General features: G+C 42.3%; 1 protein-coding gene across 1 annotated transcript; it reads left to right on the forward strand.

Annotated features, from left to right (window-relative positions):
* Positions 1-873: 873 nt before the first annotated feature.
* Positions 874-21,821, forward strand: REEP5 (receptor accessory protein 5). Its single transcript, XM_040580274.1, has 5 exons — positions 874-1,098; positions 1,320-1,413; positions 13,713-13,851; positions 19,964-20,132; positions 21,483-21,821. Exons 1-5 carry the CDS (start codon positions 981-983, stop codon positions 21,530-21,532), a joined length of 570 nt encoding a protein of 189 aa, XP_040436208.1. The 5' UTR covers positions 874-980; the 3' UTR covers positions 21,533-21,821.
* The last annotated feature ends 1,028 nt before the right edge of the window (positions 21,822-22,849 follow it).

A 22,849-nucleotide genomic window follows, 5' to 3' on the forward strand; every position in this document is an offset into this window, starting at 1 on the left:
CTTAGAAGGTTTGTCTCCATTTAAAGGTACCATGTTTTACACTGCCCATGTTCTGTGCTGGGGGGGGGAAGCTTTGTTGGGAGGGGACCTTTTTGCTGGAGCGTGGATCTTTTAGTATGCTAATGGACAGTTCACATACAGTTCCAGTAATTTTCTGTTTAGTCTCATGTGGTTGTCTTGAGCTTACCTTGTTGTGCCCCAGCTTGACATGTTTATAGTGTCAGTTCCTTCTCCCCAGGCGTTTTGCGAACTGTAAGGATTTAACTCACACCCTCTGTTCTTCAATCTTGTTTTTCACTATAGACAGGTTTTCTTCCTGTTTCTTTTTTAAAGTAAATAATTTTCACAACGATGTGGCCAAAACCTTTCTTCTACATGCCAATTCCTAAGCATCCCTTTCTGCCTTTTGCTTGTCACATCTGAAAGCAGTGGTTACACATGCCTGTCTTTTTTTTTAAAAAAAAGCCTTTTGAGCAGTTTTAGGGGACTGGAGCTGGCTGTGTGTGGGCCCTCAGCTTCATTACCCAGGGGATCACTGCACCCACGGAGCGCTTCCCTCGCACGGATGGCCGAGGAGGTTACGGCGGCGGCGCCGCGGCGGGGAGCGGCCCGGCGGGAGGCCGCGGGAGGCTCATTGCCGCCCCCTGCGCCGCAGCTCCGCTGTCCGCGGCCCCTCACAGGCAAGGGGTGGGGGGGCCCTAGCCCGCAGGCGGCGCCCGACCTCCATTTCGCGGCGCGGGCGCAGCCCCGAGGGCCGGCGGAAGATGGCTCCCCGCTGCTTGCCGCCGCCTCCGCGGCGCAGCGACGCCGCGCCCCCGCCCCCGCCTCGCCGCTCCCCGCCAGGCATGGGTGGTGGCGGTGCCGGGCGCGGTGCCGCCTCCGGCCGCTGCCGTGGCGGGCGGGCGGTGCCAGAGGCGGAGCCTCCTGCTCGGCCGCCGCGGGGCCGGGGCTGCGGAGCCTGAACGGCCGGCGCCCTCACCATGGCTGCGGCGATGAGGCAGAGGTTTGACCGGTTCCTGCACGAGAAGAACTGCATGACCGCCGTGCTCGAGCGGATCGAGAGCAAGACCGGCGTCAACCGCACCTACATCGCCACCGGTGAGCTGCCGCCGCCGCCGGGTCCCCTCAGGCGCGGGGGGCCGAGGGGCGCCCCGCGGCGGGGCCTGGAGGGCGGCGGCGGAGCGGCCCGGGGCGGCGGCCGCGCCCTTCCCGCCGCTCCTCGTCCTGCGCCGGGGGCCGCCCGGGGGGCGCGGGCACGTCCCCCGCCAGCGCCGGGCGAGCGGTCGCCGCGCTAACGACTGTGCTCTCTCCCCGCGCAGCCGTCGTCGGGGCGGTGGCCGTGTACCTGGTGGTGGGCTACGGCGCGTCCCTGCTCTGCAACATCATCGGCTTCGGCTACCCCGCCTACGTCTCGTGAGTGTCGCGACTAACGCCCCTCATACCGCGGCGGTCGCGTGTGGTACCCGCGGGGGAGGGACCGCTGTCGCAGAGTCGCGGGTCCGCGCTGTCACGGCGGCGGTAGGGGCCCACGCCCCTGAAGGCGTTTCCCGCCCGCCCCCTCCCCTGAGCGCGGCGCGGGGGGGACGAGGTTCCTCTGCCTGGCCAGGGCGGCGTGGCCGAGGGCGGCGGGGGGTGCTGGCGGGGTCCCAGGCTGGGGGGCCGGTGCCTGCAGCGGGTTAGTGTCGCGTCGGGGTTCCCAGCTCTGTCACCTCCGGTGGAAGCGGGGCCGGTCGAGCCTTACCTGCCGTGCGGGGGGACACCGGCCCCCGGGGCGGAGGGGGCGCAGGGGGCGCCGTGCGGGGCGGCGGGAGGCGCCTTGAGGGGCGCTTTCCCTGCGAACCCGCTGCGCTGGTGGGAAGGTGGAAGGGACGCCGCGGTAGCTCCTCTTGGCTCCAGAAGACTTAAACGCTTTCCAAGCGAAAGCCCCCACAAGATGTCTTGTGTTTCAGAGTATCTGGTATCTTCCGTAGGCATGATATTGTTTACTGTACCAAAATGGATTCCGGTTAGGTGAAACCACGGTGGAGTATGTTCACAAGACGTTCACCAGACTTCACAAATGTGCTGAATAAGACCTTCCGTGCGTTCATAAAAGCGGGAGCCTGTCCCAGCTGTACAGCTATATTGCTGAAACACGGTGCCTGCGTTTTACGTAACTCTGCTTTAAATACAGTCAGCAACTTTAAAAAACACATCGTCTGTGATTAGCTCCTGGGCAGTACAAAATGGGTTCCTTCTCTCGTGGTTTTTTCAGGGATGTGGGAGATTGACTTAGTTTTAGACTCTGGTGAAACAACTTACGGTTGTGATGCTTAAAAGTAAGCGATGCTTTTCTAAATGCCGTTTCCATTGAGCACTAATTTAGGAGATTATATGTCAAGAACTCTGGAGAAGCTTGGGTATTATTTTCTGTAAGGTAATTTTTAGTGAAAAGGTTAGTTAAAGGATTTTTTTAATTAAAATCTCGAAGTGAAAATACCAGCCAACAGAGCTTTAGAACCTTAAAATAGTTGTGTAGGAATTATGTTTGTGTAATTTTATGTGTCTGACTTTTATGTAATTACTTTGTAGAATCCTATTTAATTTTTTATATTTGTTTTAAAACTGATTTTGGGATTATTTTTTAAATCTGCTGTTACGTAACTATGATGAATAATTTCATAATAAAAGCTTTTAGAACTGTGCAGGTAAGACAGTCACAAAACGAGTACGAATAGTCAGGTTTTGCTATTTTTATTCTTCCAAATCTGGAATAATTTTTTTCCCCAATCTTTTCGTGGAGTTTCTGCCCCTTTTCATGTTTGGAAGTGGTTTCAGATGTATCTTAATCTGAAAACTTAGTTCCTGGATGTTAGTACTGTGAGCTGTTTTGATTTTTCTTTGGGTGTTGGTGTGTTTTTAGTAATGAGTGCATATGCCATTGTCCTTGGCTACAAACTTTACTTAACCAAAAAAGTGTGACGAATAACATGCACATGAATACAATGCGAGTTCTGCTTTTTCCAGTTCATGTTCAGTTAATGCTTTCCCTTTAGCTGTCCTTTTAATGCTGCAGCATAACGAATTGTAATCTTGGGCACAAATCAAATTGAAAATGCATGTGATGTGCTGCATGCCAGTGTCTTCCAGTGGCAGCCAGCAGGCAGGTTCCAGCTCATGAAGCATCCTGAAGAGAGCGCACAGGTGGGCTCAATCCCCTCCCCTTCCTTCCCAAGTTACAGAGCTGGTGCTTAGCATTTTTCCATGTGTGGCTCTGCCTGCAAGCCTGCAGACCCAGCAGTGTGGGCGCAGAGGAGATGCGGGAGGAAATGCTCTACTGCACATGTTTTCATGGTCCCATTCAGTTTCCCTTTTCTCGGAAGTGAGGTGTGTGAGTTCAGGGTAAGCAGTTACTACCCTTGCTAGCCCGGACAGTGTTGTGAGGTCAGTGTGACAGTAACACACCGGGATGTCAGTTCTATCTCCTGAGATTGCTTTCAGTCTGGAGTCAAGTGTGGGTTTCCTGACCATGGAAAACTGCAAGAATCCTCTTTGGTGATTGCCCTTCTTCTACCATATGGGGTTTTTTTTTTCTCTTGGTGCTACCATGAGACTCTCTGTTATCTATTGTAGGATCTCTATCCCAGTGCAGGACTAAGCTGTGAGAAGATAAAGCTGAATTACTGGAATGATGCCTGCTTTCATTTTTGCTGCTCTGGATCCTGTACTGCAGTTAGGGTGCTGCTGAGTGCTGTCCCCTATGCTTATGAAGCATAAAGACCCAAAGGATAAAGAACACTCATCCAGGGTGTATTGGTTATGCCTTTCTTCTGTTTGGTCTCTCCCCTTTGAAGAGACAGCTGAAGAGCTTGCTATGTGAACTAACAGCAGGATTTGCTTCCTAGCATTGGGTAGAAAACAGTTTTCAGCTATTTCCATCAGCTGCAAACACTCTCTATGGCTTTTGCTGTAAAAGCTGCGGCTTGTGGAAGAGGTCAGGAGCTGTAAATGAAACGTATTGTGCGGGGTATTAGTTTGATGTTTATGTAGGTGTTTCAGCAATGGATACGGGCATGAAATGCCTCAGGTACTGAAAGAGAAAAAGCAGCTTACTGTTCCCCAGTTATCTTATTTCTGTTGTGAAGTGGATCAGTGTATCATTTCTGCATTGTCAGTGACTGAATTGTTTAAAGTGAAAACCAATGAAGTGCTGGGTCAGTCTTCTGTTAGCAGTAAAGACACCCATGAAGGAGTGGGACAGATGTTTGTATTCTGCAAGGGGAATCGCCTCCTGTTACAGTAGTTTAAAATGGCAAATAGGCTACCCAGTGAGTGACCCATTAGGCATGTTCCAAATCTGTTTTATTTGGATTTTAGTTCAGGGTTATTTTAGTCGTGGTAGTTACTGTTCATCTCTGTGCTTGCCTGAAAGGGGATATACTGGAAAAAACCCCAAACCTGGAGAAAGATGCTCAGCTCATATTTTGGGTTGTTCACACATGAAACCAGGACAGTTTATGAATGTGCATGTATCTGCCTGTCAGGCCCTGTATAGTTGTGCGGTTTATTTTCTTTTGTTTACATCGTTCCCTATATTCATTGTCAGCCTGTGTTGTGCAGCAGGTGTCAATTTCAGTTGGAAAAGCGCTGGAGGCTGTAGCCGCAGGGTTAGACCTAGCAGGTGGTGCTGCCTGGCTGTTGGTGTGGTACAGCTGCAGTTGTGCGGCTGCCTTCTTTCACATCACAGTGGTGCTGGCCTCGGTCAAGGCTCAAAGCCAACTTGAGTGGAGGGGGCTTCTCTCTAGGTAATGCCTGTTACGTTTTCAGGTGGGTGCAGCTGTTTCCCTTCTCCCTTGTTCACATTCGCCTTCAATTTTGCTTTGTGTAAGTCTTAGTGGTTTTATACACGGAGGAGTTTAGTGAGAAAGAGAGAAGTTTAGTGACACAAAAATCTTGCCAAAAATGCAAGCCTTTTATGCCATGTCATCAGCAAGGGTGCACCCAAGGCTCTTAATGTAGGCAAAAATTAAGCAGTAGTTTTGCAAGTAAATGCTATCTGGCTGTTTCCTGGTAAGTCAGACAATCTGGATTGAAGTTTGTCATAAAACCCTAGTCTTATTCTCTAAAATTCATATTAAATGCTGTGTGATGAAATAGAATAATTGATTTTAAGTTGAAATCAAATACTTGTTTGGAGGCTTTTGTGTTTGAAAAGCAGTGAAAAGTTTACCACAGATGGCAGAAGGAACTTCTTGTACTTCTAATAAACTTTAACTGCAGTAGGCAATAATTCAGACTAATAAATGGAAGAAGTGAGTGTTGGCTGTATGTAAATAACATTACCAGTATTTTCACTGCTTCTCTAAACTTTCCAGAGCTAGCCTGTTTAAATGTAGTTCCACCATAGCCAGGAGTGGTTAACTGCTTAAAAAAGATTAGAGTGCAAGCAGGAAGAGAGCCTCTGATGACTAAGAAATGCGTGCAAAGGATTGGAAATTTCAAAAGTGCTGTCATGTTTGGTTTAAAAATTGCAAAGATGAAAATAGCTTTGGGCAGTATAACATCTGAACCTATTACAGGTGTCTTCCAGAGGGAAAAGCAATATAGTACAATCATGCCTGTATGTCTCTCTTTGGCTAATTTTATGCTGTTACTTCAGTTTAGCTTTTTTTACTATGTAAATGCGGCTCATGGCATTTTACAGACCGGAAACAATCTAGATTGATTGTGGAAGTATAAACATGCAATTTAAGTCTTAATTTTATTTATTGTCATGGTGTCTTTAGCTAGTCTCCTTTGCCTCTTCCATACCTCTAAAACAGGAACAGTGCTTTTCTTTGGTCACATTTATTTAGAAAATGTAAAATTGTTCCTGTATTTGTTGAGAGCTGTGACAGTAAATTTGCTTTCTGTTAACAAGTTTTGAGGAGAATGCTTTCTCTTTCCCTTCATGGAAAAGGCTGCATGATGCACTAATGTTCACAAGTAATGCTGTGCTGCTGCTTTATAAAAGTGATTTGAGAGAGCTGGGGTATCTAACCAGATTCACAACACTCAGAACACATATAAGTGGAAAGTTTCCAAATCTGTCTGCGCTTAAATGCTGTTTCATCTCCCAGCTGATGCTCTTTTCATGTGTCTTCAAAGGTATTTTGACTTTTTTTGTATATGTTCTGCCACATCACTTCCTCCAAATGTACTTGCTTTTTGTCTTTTAGGTCGTAGAGTGCCATGTTTACAATAAAAGCCATTTTATCTGTTGGTTGGGCAAATGATGTGCTTTTCTTTCTAGAAATAGCAAGTGGTTAGGTGCAAGAGAAACTGTTATGGTAATTGTAGGAAAATCTGAGTTTATCTTCTATGTCTTAATTTTAGGTTAAAAAGATAAGGTATTTCATGTATGGGTGGGTCCACGATCTGATTTAAATTCACTGAAAGATCTCCAGTTTATAATTGATGTAGATACTGTTTTTAGGGACTGCAGATGTGTTGGAGGCATAAAATAAGGCATTTTACCAGACCTTCTTGGCCACGATGCACTGCAGTACTGCACCTTGCGTTCACTCCTCTCTGCTACTGTATTGATCTCTAGCAACTAGGATGATGTAGGCCTACGGATATTACAGCAATAGTTAGACTTACATCAGTGGGGTTTGCTGGAATATAGTTTTAAACTACCCTTCCTCCTGGTTAGTCACAACGCTTCTAAAACTTTGTGAGGCATTGCTAATCCTAAATGCTGAAAAAGTGAGCTGGAGTCAGGAAGTGAGATTAAAAAAATTATGGATTATCATTAGTTGCTTTTCCTGTTTTCCTGTTTGTTTTGCTGTGATGAAGTACTCAAGTTACATTTGAAAATCAGTCTTCACACCTATGAGACTATTTGACACAGGAGAGCTGGCAACATCTTACTCTCCCAAAAGGAAGTAAGTGTACTTTTCATTACACATACAATGAGCAAGATACACAATTTTTGGATGAGGGTAACGAGGCTGTCTTCAGCTGTTAGGAAAAGAGATGCAAACTTTCATGTGAGGTTATGTGAACACTAGGTAAAACTTTGAATCTTTTAAAAAGAATTACAGAATTTTGTTGCTACACAGCTTAGCAACTAGCACTGTACTCATAAAAGTCTCTGCAAACCAGACTCAACCCAGAAGTTAGTCCTCAGCCTAAAACTTGAATCCCTTCCCCACTCACTGATGGGTCAATTTTTAAATTGCATCCATTAATTAAAACTGTAGGATTTTCTTCCTTGTTTAGAAACTCCTTACATAGTGAGTACCTCAGAACAGCAACATTTTACAAACAGCCAAGTGCGGAAATGTTGCACCATGATTTCATGCTTTATTATACATTTGTATAAATTAAAGCCATACTGTAATTCTTTCTGGAATATCACAGTGAACAGAACTGAAAAACAGTAGTAGAGCTGTAACAAAATTACACTTGAACTATAGTCTCCACAGTGCAGCACAGGTTGACAGCAAAACTAACTTTCATTCTTTCTGTATTGTTGTAAGCATTTAGCAGAATTCCAGTTCTCCATTTGGTCACAACTGTACTGTTTGGTCACTGTGCCTGCACCCTAAACAGTAACACCTGTGGAGAGGTAACCAAAGTGTGTGAAATGTTTTTTTCCCTTCTAACAAAATTGGCTGTCACAAGTAGAGAAGCACAGTGTTGTGGATCTTCAGCAAGTGGCTGCCTCTGGTGGGATGCGGCGTGTCTGCACTGGGCGCGTAAAATGTGGCTTTTCCTGAAGCTCCCTTACTGCATGCCGCTTCTCTTTCTTGTAAATACCATCAGAAAAGACAACCTGAAAGACTTCGGTAATATAAACTGGGATCAGATGTTTCCAAAGCAGGGCTTTTAGACTCCAGCAGGCCGTGTAGCGGTACTGGTCTGAGTGCTAATGTGGACGACTACAGCCAGCAGTGGAGCTGGTGATGCTTAGCTTGAGACTTGCATACACGAGTGAGCCCTGCTGAAGGCCATAGTGACTTTCCTCGCCCGTGTTAAGGGTGGAAGTGGAGGAGCTCCCCTTTCCAGAGAGACTGTGTGGATGGCTTCTTTGTGACTGGAGAGCTGAAGCTTGCTGGAGCTCCTGCTGCATAGCACTACCTGCATCGTCCAGCCTGTGTGGCAGAACAAGGAGTAACCAAATGGTTTGGCAGGCTGGACTGAGGCACTGATGCATGTTAATCCCAGCAAAAAAAGCCCGCCTATGTTTGGGGAAGCTGGTTTTAATCTGAGTCAGAACTGGAAACTGACTCACTGTGTGGCCCTACAATACTTGTTCCAGAAGAGTGAGCCAAGAATAAGAAGAGAGCAGTGAAATTAGAGGATTGCCTCTTTTTTTGCAGGAGTTAACATGTAGTCTGTAGGACTCGCTTCACTGGTGGGCAGAATGATATGTGCTCCTTTTGTGGCCTCAGTCTCCAATCCCTCTGAAAAAAAAAAAAAAAGTTAGCACCTTTTGTACTACTGTCATGTTGTTTGTTGTCCTCTAACAGCATCTCTCCTTGCGTGGACGGTCACCCCGCTTGCTATCCTTCATGAGTCTGTTTGCTGCCATCTTCTGGATACAAAATTTTGAGAGATGGGAGATGGTAGATTTACGCTGCGGCAGTTGTGTAAGTGCATTTGGGAGGAAGATGTTTTCAGTATGCGAAATGCACAGCTCTGTTCTTGGAGTCAGTGTGGAGGAAGAAAGATGGAAGGCAGAAGCTTTTAACTGATGGATGAAAATGTAGAAGACAAAATGATAAGGCAAATACACGAATGGAGGTACTTGCTTCACCAAAATGATGCAAGATGTCACAGAGGCAGCCTGCCAAGACAAGTCTAAAAGGAGGATGAGAGGTAGGCACCAAAGGACGTCTGTGGTGCAGTGGAGTGTTGATCCCATAGGGGTGTCTGGATAGCTGCCAGAAGTAAATTATTTTTTAATCACCACAACCTGCTGTAAAGAGCTGGAGCAGACCAGTAAGTATAAGCTGTAGAAGTGCAGGTAATTTCAGTGTGGGGTTTTTATTTTAAAGTTAAATGGAGGGAAAAAAAGTTGGCTAAGAGGGACAGACTAGAGCAATAAAATTTGGCATTTCGTTCTTTATTTCTGGCTTCCACATCTGGACTCAGCTGAAAAAATCCAACCCACCCCAAACTCATGTGTGGTGTACTTATAATATACTCATGCTGTAAGTACTGTATGTGTGAATTAACTCTAACAATGATTTGTTATGCCAGAGCTAATTCAGGAGTGTGTAACAGTCTCTTCTTGGATGAGAGCAGATTTTTTTTTTGTTGAAATGAGTCTGATGCTTTAAATGAAAGAGCTCAGTTCAGCAGCTTACTGAAATTAGACCAGTATCTGTTACTGTCAGGTAACAGGGTAAAGTATCCACGATCTAGAGTTTAGTTTTAACTGATTCTAGGATGCACACAGTAAAAATAAAGCTGGTGCTCTGGCACTGTAGCTACATAGCTGATAGAAGCCGTGGGCTGCTGGAGAGCATGGCAGCCTCTGTGCTTCCCCATTGGCATCACCAGCTAGCAGGGTTGTTGGGGAACAGATCTGGCTAAAAATGAGGGGTTTACTTGGCTTCGCATCTGTGTGCACTAGTTGCAGTTCTAGCCCACAGTAGGCTATTTTCACTGCTGGACAGGCATCTGTTTTAAAAATAACTGAGCTGTGGTATTTACCATCCAGTCTACTGAAGGTGTTCCTGGTGACTGCTCTTACCTCCGATGTGCAGAGCTACAGTAGTAAGTAGTTGTTTGACATTTTATTTATGAAGTCCTGTACAGTTAGCGTGTAAGCACCATATAAAATTCTTTGTGGTGTGTAGTTACTACTTGTGCTAACATGGAACTTAGTCAAATCACTATGAGAAAACTTAAGAAAAACCTGACAGTATCGCTTTCTAAATTTGAAACTGTAGGCTTTGGATGCACCTTTGTTAGGAAATCCTAATGTTACGTGCTCATGACACTGACTTACTCGCTCTTGCAAGATAAAAATAACCATTGCAAGAAGACTATCCTAAAGTTGGCTGTACTGCCAGCGCCTCTTAATCTGTATCTTTTCACTTATTGATGGAGATTGTGTTTTGTGTATCAGACTGATTGTTTATGACTTAACATGAAGAACAAAAAGTTCTTGGCTTGAAATAATGTGTATGATATATCTCTGAAGTTTAATTTGTGCAAAGCATTACACCAGGATAATACCTAATAACTTACAGAATAACTTGAAAGAATAAGTCTAATTAGGGTGGGATTCTTATGTCGGAAAGAGTGTAGTTATAAATGGATGAAACCCCAGTCCATTCAGATACTCTACATAACTTGCTGTACTTACTAGTTCTTGGATAAGGAGTATTTTCTGTGAGTTACTATTGAAATAGTAAGTAGCAAAGGGTAGCGATAACTTTTGACCTTTTATTTAGCAGGGACATGTTAGACTGGATTTTCACTGCCAGTCTCAGCTGAGGGACATATTTCTTATTCAGAAGCAGAATATTTATAAAATACTTGCCTTTCCATGACTTCAGTAAAAACTTTCATTCACTGATGGCCCTGCTGTATCCTGCTTTTTTCTTTCTTCCCTCCCACTAAATGGGACCAGGACTGAAGTCATTGCTAACAGATGCTGTTTGTGTCCTTCTTTCAGGGCTGACGTGGCTGTTAGCTGAATGGGTGTGATGGTAGGTGCCTGCCACCTGAGCTCGTCCGTGGTGCCTGACTAGATCAGATGATTGTAGAAGGAGGGGAAATGTGCTGTCCCTACAGTGTGCAAGAAAAAGCCACATGGATTTAATGCTGCACATGAGCTGGTTAAATCAGATGGGTTTTTGACTACCTGTAGTACAGCTGCTTGTGACTGTCTGACCGTGAAAGTGTCTTGTTCTTCATGTGTCCCCCTTAGCTGTCACCTTAAGGAACTACAGGAGCAGATGGTGAACGTTCAAAGGGAGCGCGTCCATGGCACGGCATTCAGGAACTCAAAGGCCATCCGTTGTTACAGGAGGAAAGATAGTTGAGCATGTCTCATTAACACAGTGATAGGCCATCTGCCCTTTGCTACAAAATTGGAAATTCTAAGGTTTTTAATGAAAGCTGATTTTTGTGACTACTCAGATACTTTAATAATGTTAAATTAAACGATGCTTCCTTAAATCCATGGATGGCTTCAGATGGTGACTGGATAACAGCAAGATAGTTAGTGGTTTCACTGCAAAGCATGAAATGCCAAGCTACCATGCTTATTGTGGTAAAATAAGCTTTCTCCTCTGTGCCTCTAATGGGGAGGTTGTCAGCAGAAGCAGAGACATTCACACAATGAACCCCTACATCATGTTTTTCTTAATGCTGAGAGAAGTTGCAGATGGTTCCCTTCTCTGTTTGTCCACGGCTCTAACTTCCCTACTTGTACATTTTCTTTCCCTCCAAAAGCACGGTTCCACACCGAAGTCAGGAGCCCTCTCCCTTACTTCCTGTGTTGTGTGGGGCTTTTTTTGTAGGGCCCCTGACAGAATGTCTGGGAGATGTGGGCAAAGAAGAGGTGCGGTTTATAGTGGGAGGGCAGGAGCAGCTGAGGTTGGTGCTGCCCTTGAGCACTGCCTGGACTACTGTTCCCTAACGGGGCGGTGTTAGGGAGCAGCAGTGAGCAGGCCTGCTGCTGTCCGCCTGTGGAAAGCCTGTTCTTCCAGTCCGGTTGTGGTGATGCAGTACCTCAGTAGCAGCACCTTACTGCGCGTGATGGGGTATGGCAAGGGCTGTTGCTTTTCCCATTGCAGGACGCTGCAGGCCAGCCACAAACTAATGGAAATAAAGCGTAAAGTATCAGATCCTCCTATTGCATTTCAAAGTAATTCAGTCCAGTAGTTGTGTCAATTCTGTCTGTGTGTGGTGGGTTTGCAAGTGCTTTTGCTAAAACATAAGGCATATCACATGATTGATTCCCTCCCCCACCACCACCCTTGCTTTACGGAACTAGGAAGTGACGGCATCCAAAGGGTTTCTCAATTCACAAACAAGGAAATGGACTTACAGCCAGCCATGTATCTGATTGCTATTTTGTAAACCTCCCTAACTCAATCTTTTTTATGGACTAAAAGAAAATTTTGTACCTTTGATATATCCCACAGATCCTGCTTCAGCAACTGTTTAGCTAATACTAAAAGAATAATTTATAAAGAATTAAAACTAAATTCATTCAGTTGAGTTTGCAGATTTTAATCCTATGGCAATGAGTAGAGAGGACAAATGCTTTTTAATACTCTTAAGCTTCACATTGTCGGGCTTACAGTTGCTAGCATTTCCTTCTAAACTTTCTTACAAGGGCTAATCTGAAACTTAGCAAGTCCAGAGTCTCCACTTGAGTACTTCTTCTGAAGGAAGCACATGTGCATCGTTCTTTCAACTTCTATTTTTAGAACTGTATGAACTTGAACCGCATTATCCTAGTAGTTGGAGAACAAAAACCCAGTTGGTCATTATGCAGGAGGCCTAAGATTTCACTAGAGGTTGTTCCACTCTGTTCTTAATACCGTAGTCTACATCAAATTTGCAGGTCCTGTAGGAATGGATTTCTGGTGCAAAGCAGCTGGCAATGCAGATACATAGTCCTCACTGTATGGGGTGGGGGGTATTGGATCTCCTCTGCTTCTGTAGACCAAGTGCTTGTTCATAGTTTGAGCAAATCTTACAGTTTACCTTTTCAGAGAGGAATATAGCACATATACATTATGAGTAAAGATATTTGAGGTTCACTTCAAAATCCTGAACTAGATTTAAAAATTTTATCTAGATGCTGTTTGCACCAGGAGGTGCTGGTCTGGTATCGTCCCAGTGAGAAAGGCACTGAGATTCTGTGAAGTTTCATTTTAAATACTGTTTATTAGAGCGAACATTCTAAAGAAACAGATAACAGTATAGGCAATCTTATATCCCCATAGATGCCGTGATCTTCAACTTGTGCAGCACTGAATGGGCCTCTGTTCCACACACAGCATACTGCAGACGTCATCTGTAGACAGGGTTACCCCATTTTGATAATGGAAGCTATTCTAGGATTTTTCTTTCAAACAACTCTTATTCATCGTTCCTACTGTCAAAGAGGGAAGGATGTTCACTGTTAGACACAACCAGGACCTTGCAGGTGGTGTAATCGCTGGCACTTGGTGGGAGCTGCCTGTGGTCCTCTGTTTCAGTGAGCTTGCTGCGTTTATCCTGTGCCCACAGAATTGGTACAGCACACACAGCATAGGCTGGGCTGACTCAGGTTAACTGTTACATGGATCACTAGTGCTTCGATGTACTGTAGTCTTCTGGACAGGATTACCGCAGTGCATCCAGAACCAGAACTGGCCAAAGATTATCCCCTTTCTTCCCTGTCCCATGAACTGTCTCATGAACCAGGTCAGGATGCTCATGTTTTTTGTTTGGGGTTGTTTTTTTGTTGGTTTTTTTTTGTAATCACAGACCTAGAAATAGTTTGAGTAACTTTTCCTTTTTGAAGTCTGACATTTAGGGAAAAGCTTTGCCATTCAAAGGTCTTGGTCACATTGTCTGTATGATGGATACTACTTAGTTGTCTTCTGCAGAGCACGTAGAGTAATGAAATTATGAGGATTCACATGTAACAAAAAATCAGAGTCATATAAACTTCACCATTATAGATGAAACTGATGCTACTATTGTGCTCACTTGTCTTGTTTTCCTTGCAGAATCAAGGCCATTGAAAGTCCCAACAAAGATGATGACACACAGTGGCTGACTTACTGGGTCGTGTATGGTGTTTTCAGCATAGTGGAATTCTTCTCTGATATCTTTCTCTCCTGGTTCCCTTTCTACTACATGCTAAAGGTATGTTAGTTCATGTGAACCCTCTCCTAAAATGAGACCTTTGATATAACTGATATAATGTCTTCAAGAATGAATAGATGACAACAGATTTCCTTGGAATCATTCCTGGGTCACACCTTACTTGTAAATGCTGGGTACATCTAATGGGGCACTATGAAACTGATCTGTTTATGGCTGATGGTTTTGTGAGGCAAGAGGAGAAGTTGGGATGGGTGGCAGGGAAAGGTCTGCCATGTTTTAGGAAAAAGGACATGATGTAGTTGTACCATGGAAAGACAGTTCTTTGTCTTGGTGTTAGGTAAATTTGGGCAAAATGACAGCACATGGTAAACCCTACAGAGTGGCACTATTTTTGCATTAAGTGCATTAGTGAAAGTAGAGAGTAAAATCACAAAGGCAGCAAAAGGAAGTATGAACATCTGTGTTACTGGGAGCAGAGAAGGAAACTGCAGCATAAGAACAGTTTGAGTCATATACTTTGTTTTTAATTAAGCCTACTTTCCTGAAAGGAAAAGGCAACTATGGGAGGAGTTTGTTGCTAATGTGCATTTGTTAGTGTGGTGTGACTGCCAACAGTGGTTTGCTTAATGTGTTCCAATCGTTGTTTGTCAACTAAGATGCGACTATATTGACAATCAGCTTTAACATGTTAAATTATTCTAGGAGATAGCCAATTACTGTGTATGCTGTTAGGTAGAAAACATTCTAGCTTGCTGGAGTGTCAGTTGTTTAGCTTAAAGAGCTGTTACCCGTTTTCTGTTTCAGAGGGCTGTTCTATTCCTTCTCTTTTGCTTTGTTAGCCTGGTTTAGCTCCACCAAAGTTCTTCAAAGGATTTGCTTGCTAGCTATTGTGGTGGGGTCATTTAAAATTTTAAAGGTAAGGTCTGATGTTGCCAAGTGCTTTTTGCAGGAAATGCTGTATTTTAGAGACAAAAATTAAGTTGGACAGCTCAGTTACACTTCTGCATTGTTCCTTTTGAATCATTAACAGCCATCAACTGTGCAATCATTTGGATACTTATTTCCCTAGCTCCCTAAGAAAAAGCACATAATTAACTTTACTGCTTCAAACTAAAAATATTCTGGCCTGTGCCACGAAGTTAATTGTCCACTCTCTCCTTATTTTCTTCCCTTAATCAAAACCAAAAATACGTTTCCCATGTTAAGTTTAGTGGCTTTGCAGAGTTTTTAAGAAGAATCTGCAAATTTTGAAGCTTCGTTTGGGTAACACGTGTGAAAGTTTTAGTGTTTAAATATATTAAGAACAAAGCAAATAGTGATCAAAATGCAAGTTCCATCTGATCTGAATAGGATCCAAAAGCATTGCTTATGGCACTGGAAGAGTTTGTTCACCATTTATGCAGTTATTTCACAACCCTGACTTTACCGTATAGTTTAACAGCATTATTACTTTACCCAGTGATGTATACTCACAGGTCTGAACTCCTCACATAGTGTGTTTTCAGAGCTTCTTTTCTAACTTCTTGGAGGTAAAAGATGCGGTAAAGATTTCTTCATGCTAGCACAGTGTTCTTTCTGAAGAGCGTGCAACTGAAATTCAGGTTGACCTAGCAAATGAAAGACCAGCCACAGATGGCTGTGATAATACAGTGTCGGAAGTGCTACACAGATGTAGTTGTGGCATCAACAGAAAGGTACTTTCCTCATTTGAGCAAAGCAAACACAGGCAATTATGGTAAATACACAGTTTTCTACAGTAGCTGCTTAGGGAGCATAGAAATCAAGTATTTACTCTCAGTGGTGGGTAATAGGAGAGGTTTACTTTGTTACACAAAGGCAGACAGAAGGTGTGGGCTGAGAATCAGCATTGCTGATTGGGTGGAAGTTACTCCATGTGCGGAAAAGGAGGAAGCAGGCAGCTTAGTCCATCCATGACTAAAACCTCTTGTAGTGTAGTTTGTGATGTCTCCCATGTCTCTTTTATGATGTTACGAAATAGAAGCCCACATACATCATTCATGCAAATTTCAAGCTTGCTTTCATTTTCTAAATGTACTAAATTTACATATTCACATTTATTTGATGCAGCTTGTAGCTTCTGCTCTAGACTCGAGTTTTAGCTGCTCAGTATTTATGTATACCTCGATGTGCAGGACTAAGACGCTGATTATAGCTGCTCCTGTATTCCCCCAAGTTGACAGCCTAGGCTCTGTCACCATAAAGTTTTCAGCACAGCAGGTGTTTTTATATGTGGGAGAAAGGCATGTTCAGGAATTGCTTTGAATACATTACGGTATTTGCATATACTTTTGTTATCCAATTGAAAATGTGAGAATTCTTGGGTCTTGTGTTTTTTGTTTTTTGTTTTTTTTTATAATGTCTATTTTCAATTTATCTTCTTGTTTTCCCTGAAGCACAAGGCGTGCACGCAGCTCATGATTTCATGTTTATGTAATCTGATGTTCAATACTTCTGTTAATTATTTTAAGATTCCTTTGGCATTCAGGTATTAAATAGCCAGTGAAAATAGCAGAGGTTATCATCCTAGGAGTATTGTTGGTAGTGGGAAGGAGAGGAGACTCCTGAGTCTACTGACAGTCCTGTCTTGAAATATTAGGGTACTATTTCTGAACAGAATTCCTAGCAGACACATCACACTGGGTACATTAAGCAAACTGCTGCTCCAAGGCACTCAGTCAAACGAGGCAGGAGGAGTTGTCATTTTGAGTGTAGCAATGTGCCAAGCGTGGCAGTCCGACTCTGCTTCAAGACAAGAGATTCCCTCCTCTCACCCATGCACCCCATGCAATTACTGATTTCAGCTAAAGAGCTACTTCACTTACATTAAAATTAACACCTTGATTTAATGACTGCAGTTGTCTACTAGGAGCGTGTTTGTATTCATGGTCCTGTGAGGTGTGTCTTGGGTTTTGGTAGTCTCCTGTCTGTAGGAGCCTGGAACTGGCTGTGGGTGTGCTTGCTGTGTTTCTCATCTGCAATTACTTCCTCTGCTGTAGTGGCAAACCCAGTTGTATTCAGTTTCCTGCTGCCAGGGCGAGAATAGCTGCTGGCACCAGATCCAGGTGGGTTAGACCGAGCTCAGGTGTCTGCCTGAGGAAGTCACTCTGTTGCATGAATTGCATTCCCTCCTTTGGCTGGTCTGGAGGGTCACAAGAATGATATAGTTGGTGTGGGGGGGTTGCCATTAACAGTTTTGTCACTCTGAGCTTTTGGGACATTTTTACAAACCACTTTCATTTTTAACAGTCAGTTGGTTCCATTTGCTAGAGGCAAGGGTAAAATAAACCAAGTTAGCAGTCTGACATTCTCGAGCTTTGAGAAGACTGAGATTGGCAACACTGTTATGTGTCCTCTAGAAGATGTATATACATCCATTTCAGTATATTTCAAAAGTAATAGGTATTTGAACATAGATTTTTTTTTTTCTTGACTAGACTGGGACAAAGCTGTAAAAATCAAAATTACTTATTTTGTTCTTTGGCAAGAAAAGGGCAATTTCAGAGTTTTTCAGTTTCAGAGGAAGCTGGACTTCGAGCTGAGGGATTTCCTAAAACAAAGGAGAACTAAGTAACATCTTTGTATATTGGGACAAGTAGAATAACTATCAGTAATTGGCCAAGTATTCTTTAACAGGAAATAAAATCAATACACTTCTCAGGTTTTAATGAAAGATAACAACATAAGATAGTATCATTTATTCTTTCTGTTATGGTAAGTTTCAAATAATAGAAGCTTTTGAAAATTGATATTCCAGCACTTTTTGGCTTCGTTTTCTCTGACCATGCTTAATGATACTGTGTCAGTTGCTACTTACTGGTGCCAAATTTTATTGCATGTTGAATTATTTCTTTTAATTCATTGAAATGATCCTGGTGGGCATTCTCACTGGTAGACAGTCTACTTTGAAAAACACTGCTGTGTCTTCTGGGCAGCCACCCCTTTTTGTCATTCTGCTTTGACACCACAACCAAATAGTTTAAAGAAGAAAGCTTAAAACTGACCTAAAAGGATGGTAAATCGGTTTGGCAAAACTTTCTGTAGAAGGCGGTTGTTATCCCCAGGAATCAGTGATCCTTTTGAAAGGACTGACAGCCTGTCAAGGTACCTCTCTAGCTCCAAGTGTATCATAACTGATTTTCTTTGAGGCGAGGGGGATGAAAAGTAGCCCTAAAGAAAAAGGGAGTAGCAATCTCCTCCCAAGAACACTATGCGTTTTCTTCAACTGATATGCATCAGGGGGATCAGTTTTACTGTGGTGTGCACTGCAGTGAAGACAAAGCCATAATTTCACAGGGGTGAAGAACAGAACCTACAGAACATTAAATCTCAATATCCCTGTTCTGAGAAAGAACAGGTATTCCAAAATATTTGGAATGCTTGCCTGAAGAGGACTGTGGTTTTCATAATTGAAAATTCTTTTTCCCCCCTCCTTTTTGTTAAACTTGAATCAGAACCTTTCTTTTAAAATAACCCCTCTTCACTTAAATCACCTTGTAATGGTCAAATTGTTATTTAGGAGTTTCCTATGTGATACCAAAACAAATATTTGGATGTGGTTCAGTCTTTGCAGTTTTACAGTGGGAAGTCACAAGAGGCGGGGGGGGTGGGGGCATGGAGGAGAAAGAAATGTAGGGGGGGTCGTGGAGGAGAAAGAAATGTCTGGCTAGGTACAGTGGAATTCTGAAAGGGTATTGTGACTGAGCTAGTTTCTGGGAAATGCTTTTGTGCTATGGAGTGTACTGGAGACCTCATAAATAAGTAAGACCGATGTATTTTTAAATTACTTTCAGGAACTCTCGCACATGCATTGAAACATCTCTTCAGCTGCTGTAGATCCTGCTGTGAAAGCTGGAAAACTTCTGAAATCTAACCTATTTAAATAAGTGCTGCTGTATTTAAGTGCAGACTTTAAGTTGCATATGGTTTTATTGTAGTTTAAATGATTTTATTTTTTGTGCCTAACTTAGTTGTGTGATGGTTTGGGTTTTTTTTCTTTCAGAAGGAAGAGCTGAGGTTTTGTTGTTGTATTTTCTCCCTCCCAAAAATTTGTGGAAATCCTCAAACATTTGATCATGTCTAATATCAAAACAAGCACACTGGCTGAGGCTGGGGTGGTTTTGTATTGTGTTTTAAGAAAAGGTGGTCTGTGAAAAGCTATTCTGCCTTTTATTTTCTGGAGAGGTTTTTGACACTGAGTAACACAGTAGTATTAGTGTCTGGAAAGAATTGTACAGTTGCTGAGAATTTGCTTAATTTTGTTGCAGTTTCATCCTGTAAAACCTTTTTATATATACTTTCAGAGCTGAAGCAAACTTAGTTATGGTGCTTGCTGTCCTTCAAATGTTTTGATCTTCTTTTGCTTAGTTATTTGTCTTGTGTATGACAGTGAACTGAAGCCAAATAAAGGTGCTTCAGTAGTAAAGATGTATCTTAGTAATACATGTAATAGCTGTTTTTCTTAAAGCTCCCCTTTGTAAGGTGCAGAAATACTACCCCCCACACTGGGGTGTCCTTTTTTTTTCTTGTTCTTTTTCCTCTCCTCCCAGAGAGCAGATTGTGCTGTAAAAGCTGTACCTAAACTGCAATCCAAAAGCATTACCCTTGCTGTGCAGTATGTGTAGCTTGGATATGTCTTTCTTCCTTGTCACTTTAGCTCTGGGATGTACACAATCCCATTCTTTCCTCTGCTGCATTTTCAAAGCAGGAAGGCAGAGAGGACAGGGCTATGCTTTGGCTGGATTTAAGTGGTAAGCTTCAGTCAGGCCTGTGCCACATAGTTTAGAAGTAGATGGAGGGACTAATGTTTTGTCTAATCAGGTTTTATACTTCTGCCTTTAAAAACAAAAAAACCCAAAGGTACATGCAGTCTTGATACACCTGTTACCAGATTAGCTTTATGGCTACAGCCCTCCTCCTTCATCTTATTAGTATCCATTAAATTATTGCCATATAAAGATTCACTGTATGTAACTATACTGATGTGCGTGCTTACTGGGCTGTGACTGTTACAAAACGAAGGGGGTGGTGTACAGTTCTGAACATGCTCAGGTCTGTGGCAGTTAGGAAGGCATGCTATACTTTGTCTCCTACTCGTTTCTCGTACTTACGCAGATGTTCTCGTTCCTTGTAGTGTGGCTTCCTGTTGTGGTGCATGGCTCCAAGCCCTTCTAATGGGGCAGAGTTCCTCTATCATCGAATTATCCGGCCTTTCTTCCTGAAGCACGAAGCTCAGCTTGACAGCGTTGTTCAGGACCTGAAAGACAAGGCTGCAGAGACTGCAGATACCATCACTAAAGAAGGTGAGGAAAAGACCATTCACTAATCACATCATGTAGGAAGAACTTCCCTGGGCAACTGTAATATTACAGTTAGTGTTTGTCATTCGGGGGGGGGAAAGCAAGATGACTACATAAATTACAATGGTTCAGGTGACAATGCCAGGAAAAGAGAATTGCAGTGGATCTTACTTTCTAGGAGGGCAGTTACACTAGAATGAGTGGAAGAAACAGCTAATTAGTTCGCGTGTCTTCCCAGCATAGATATCAGTATGAACATACTCAGAAGATACCTTCCATAAATACAGTTACTGTTTCAGTGTGTTCTTGTATCTCCTGAAATACTGTCTCAAATACCTGGTAGTACAGTCGTAAAGCAAATCCTTTAACTCCAATAAGGAGCTACATGTGAAATGAAGTTTTCCCATCTACAAGTTTTTGTACTTTTCCTTCCTCTGGAGATAAAGGATTCTGACCCCACTCAAAGAAATTATTTAACATTTATTCTATCCAAATAAAAACCTATCACAGCCTGTAGATTGCTTAATTTTTGCTTTTATTTCTTTGCATTCTATAGTGGACCGTTGTACTCTAAAATGTCTGATGAAAGTTTTATGAATAATGGATGGAAATTTATCAAGTAGCTAAAATAAATTTCATTTGAAAGGAGATTTATTTATATTTCAAAGCACCTTAAGCCTCCTTTGACCCAAACAATGCATGCAGTCTCATTTCCTCTTACCAGCTTAAGCAGTTTTCCTGTTGATATTTAAATAGTCTGCCTTTCTTAACTACATTTGGAAATTTTGCTGCATGACCCTTCTTGAATCATTATTGTTAGACAGGTATCTTAAACCATGTTCTTCCATGTTGCACCTGGGATTTTCTGTCCTCAGTCCATCAATTACTCTTTCTTTTTCCTGTTTTTACATGTGAAGATTTCCATGTACATACATTTTTTTTTTTAAGAACTCATGCATAGACATATGCATGTACACATGTGTGCACACAGACACACACACATATGTTATTCCAGCCCTATTTCATCAGCTTGGTAGTATGTTTCTTGCTGTAAACCTGTATGTCCTAAACACTGTGAGCAGCTCTCTTTTACTGATACTGTAGTTTTAAGTCAGTCTGTGCTGTTTACTGTGCTGTTTCTTGCTTGTGGTTTATTTTTTTTATAAAAATCCTTATATGATCAGGTTAATACTATGTCTGTGTCTATGTATATACAAAAGACATGATTTTCTTTTGTGATGTTTCTTTTGTAACGTAAAAGGAAATATTATTTTTTGTGCAGCTTAATAACACCAAATAAGTCACTTAGTCTGTAGGCCTCAAAGATTAAATTTAGCTTTTATTTTCCTGCAGCCAAGAAAGCAACAGTGAACTTACTGGGTGAAGAAAAGAAGAGCACTTAATTAACTGGATGAAGTTTCCCTATCACCTCCTTTATGAAGCTTGATGTTGCTGGGAACTGTGGTATAATATTAATAATACTGCCTTGGACACATTTTGATATATTAAAGGAATGTGTTCTAAGTTTGCTTACTACTTTGCTGTGTCTGATAGAAAGTAAGCATTTTTATTTAAAGCAATGCAGTGGGCAGCATCTGAAGCTTAATGAAAATACCTTTGTTCATCTTCATGCAGAAGAAATCTTCTAGTAATCTCTTTCTGCAGTAACATAAATAAAAAATATATATCCCACAGGCACTGCACTTTAGTTGTCTCTTTGTGTATGTAATTACTTTTTAACACTTTGACTGTGGCGCATCTGGTAACATGAAGCTGTTGTATGAGGAAAATACTAGTCTGAACAGATATTCTTGAATATACAGGGAATTATTGTGGAAGATGGCATAATGGATGTATTCCCCACCAATAAAGTTGTAAATGATGAAACTACGTGTTCTGGGCACCTGATGATAGAGATTATTCACTCTTGCACATTTTGCTGTAACACCATAAAACACAATTTGCATGTATTCTTAAATGGATAGATACTAAATGTAGGAAAGAGTTAACTTCCTTCAAGTGATAAAGCTTGTATTAGTGTGAAGTTATTTGCCAGAAATGAATGCATTAAATTCCACAAGATTAGCACAATACAACTAAAGTGTAACTCCTTGCCTCATCTTGCTAAATAGAGTTGTTACCTAAAATGTTAATAAAATGCCTTTTAAGATCACACTCAAAAGCACAAACCACCTTTCACTAAGGGGTGATACCATTACAAACACTTCTTCCTGAAGTCCTGTTGAAATACAACTACCTTGCGTGTCAGTCCCTGAACGATATCATTAATGGAATGCACTAAGCCTCTGTGAGATTTTTCTGCTCATAAAAATCTGCAGTCTCCTCTGACTGTACCAAGAACAAGCGTGAGCACTGAAACTTCTTGAATAGAGATGCTGTTGTTCTTACTTGAAATATTCCTGACCAATCAGTAAGAATGCAACAAAAGTTGTTAAGAGAATAAAGGCTTTTTGCACTCACTGGAAAAGAGTAAATTTTTTTTAGATCTGAATCTGTATTTAGTCTTTCACACCGAAGTATTTTCAACAAACTCAGCATGAATTACTGAAATCACACTGTTCTTATCTCCTGACTTTCTTTAAACCTTGCAGTAATGCTATGACAATTCTTAACTCACAGAACATGGAGAAGGTAAGTTTAAGCTTTTGATGCAGTAAAAAGTGATTTCTGGTCCACAAACTTAAATTCAAAAGATTTAG

This window comes from Falco naumanni, chromosome Z (genome assembly GCF_017639655.2).
Source record: "Falco naumanni isolate bFalNau1 chromosome Z, bFalNau1.pat, whole genome shotgun sequence".
NCBI classification, from domain to species: Eukaryota; Metazoa; Chordata; class Aves; order Falconiformes; family Falconidae; genus Falco; species Falco naumanni.

Bases quoted from the DNA above. Each gene is read 5' to 3' on its own strand.
- REEP5 (XM_040580274.1), top strand. From the start codon at position 981: ATGGCTGCGGCGATGAGGCAGAGGTTTGACCGGTTCCTGCACGAGAAG. The intron at 1,099-1,319 runs GTGAGCTGCCGC...CTCCCCGCGCAG, and splicing joins CCGCACCTACATCGCCACCG to CCGTCGTCGGGGCGGTGGCC. The intron at 20,133-21,482 runs GTGAGGAAAAGA...ATTTTCCTGCAG, and splicing joins AGATACCATCACTAAAGAAG to CCAAGAAAGCAACAGTGAAC.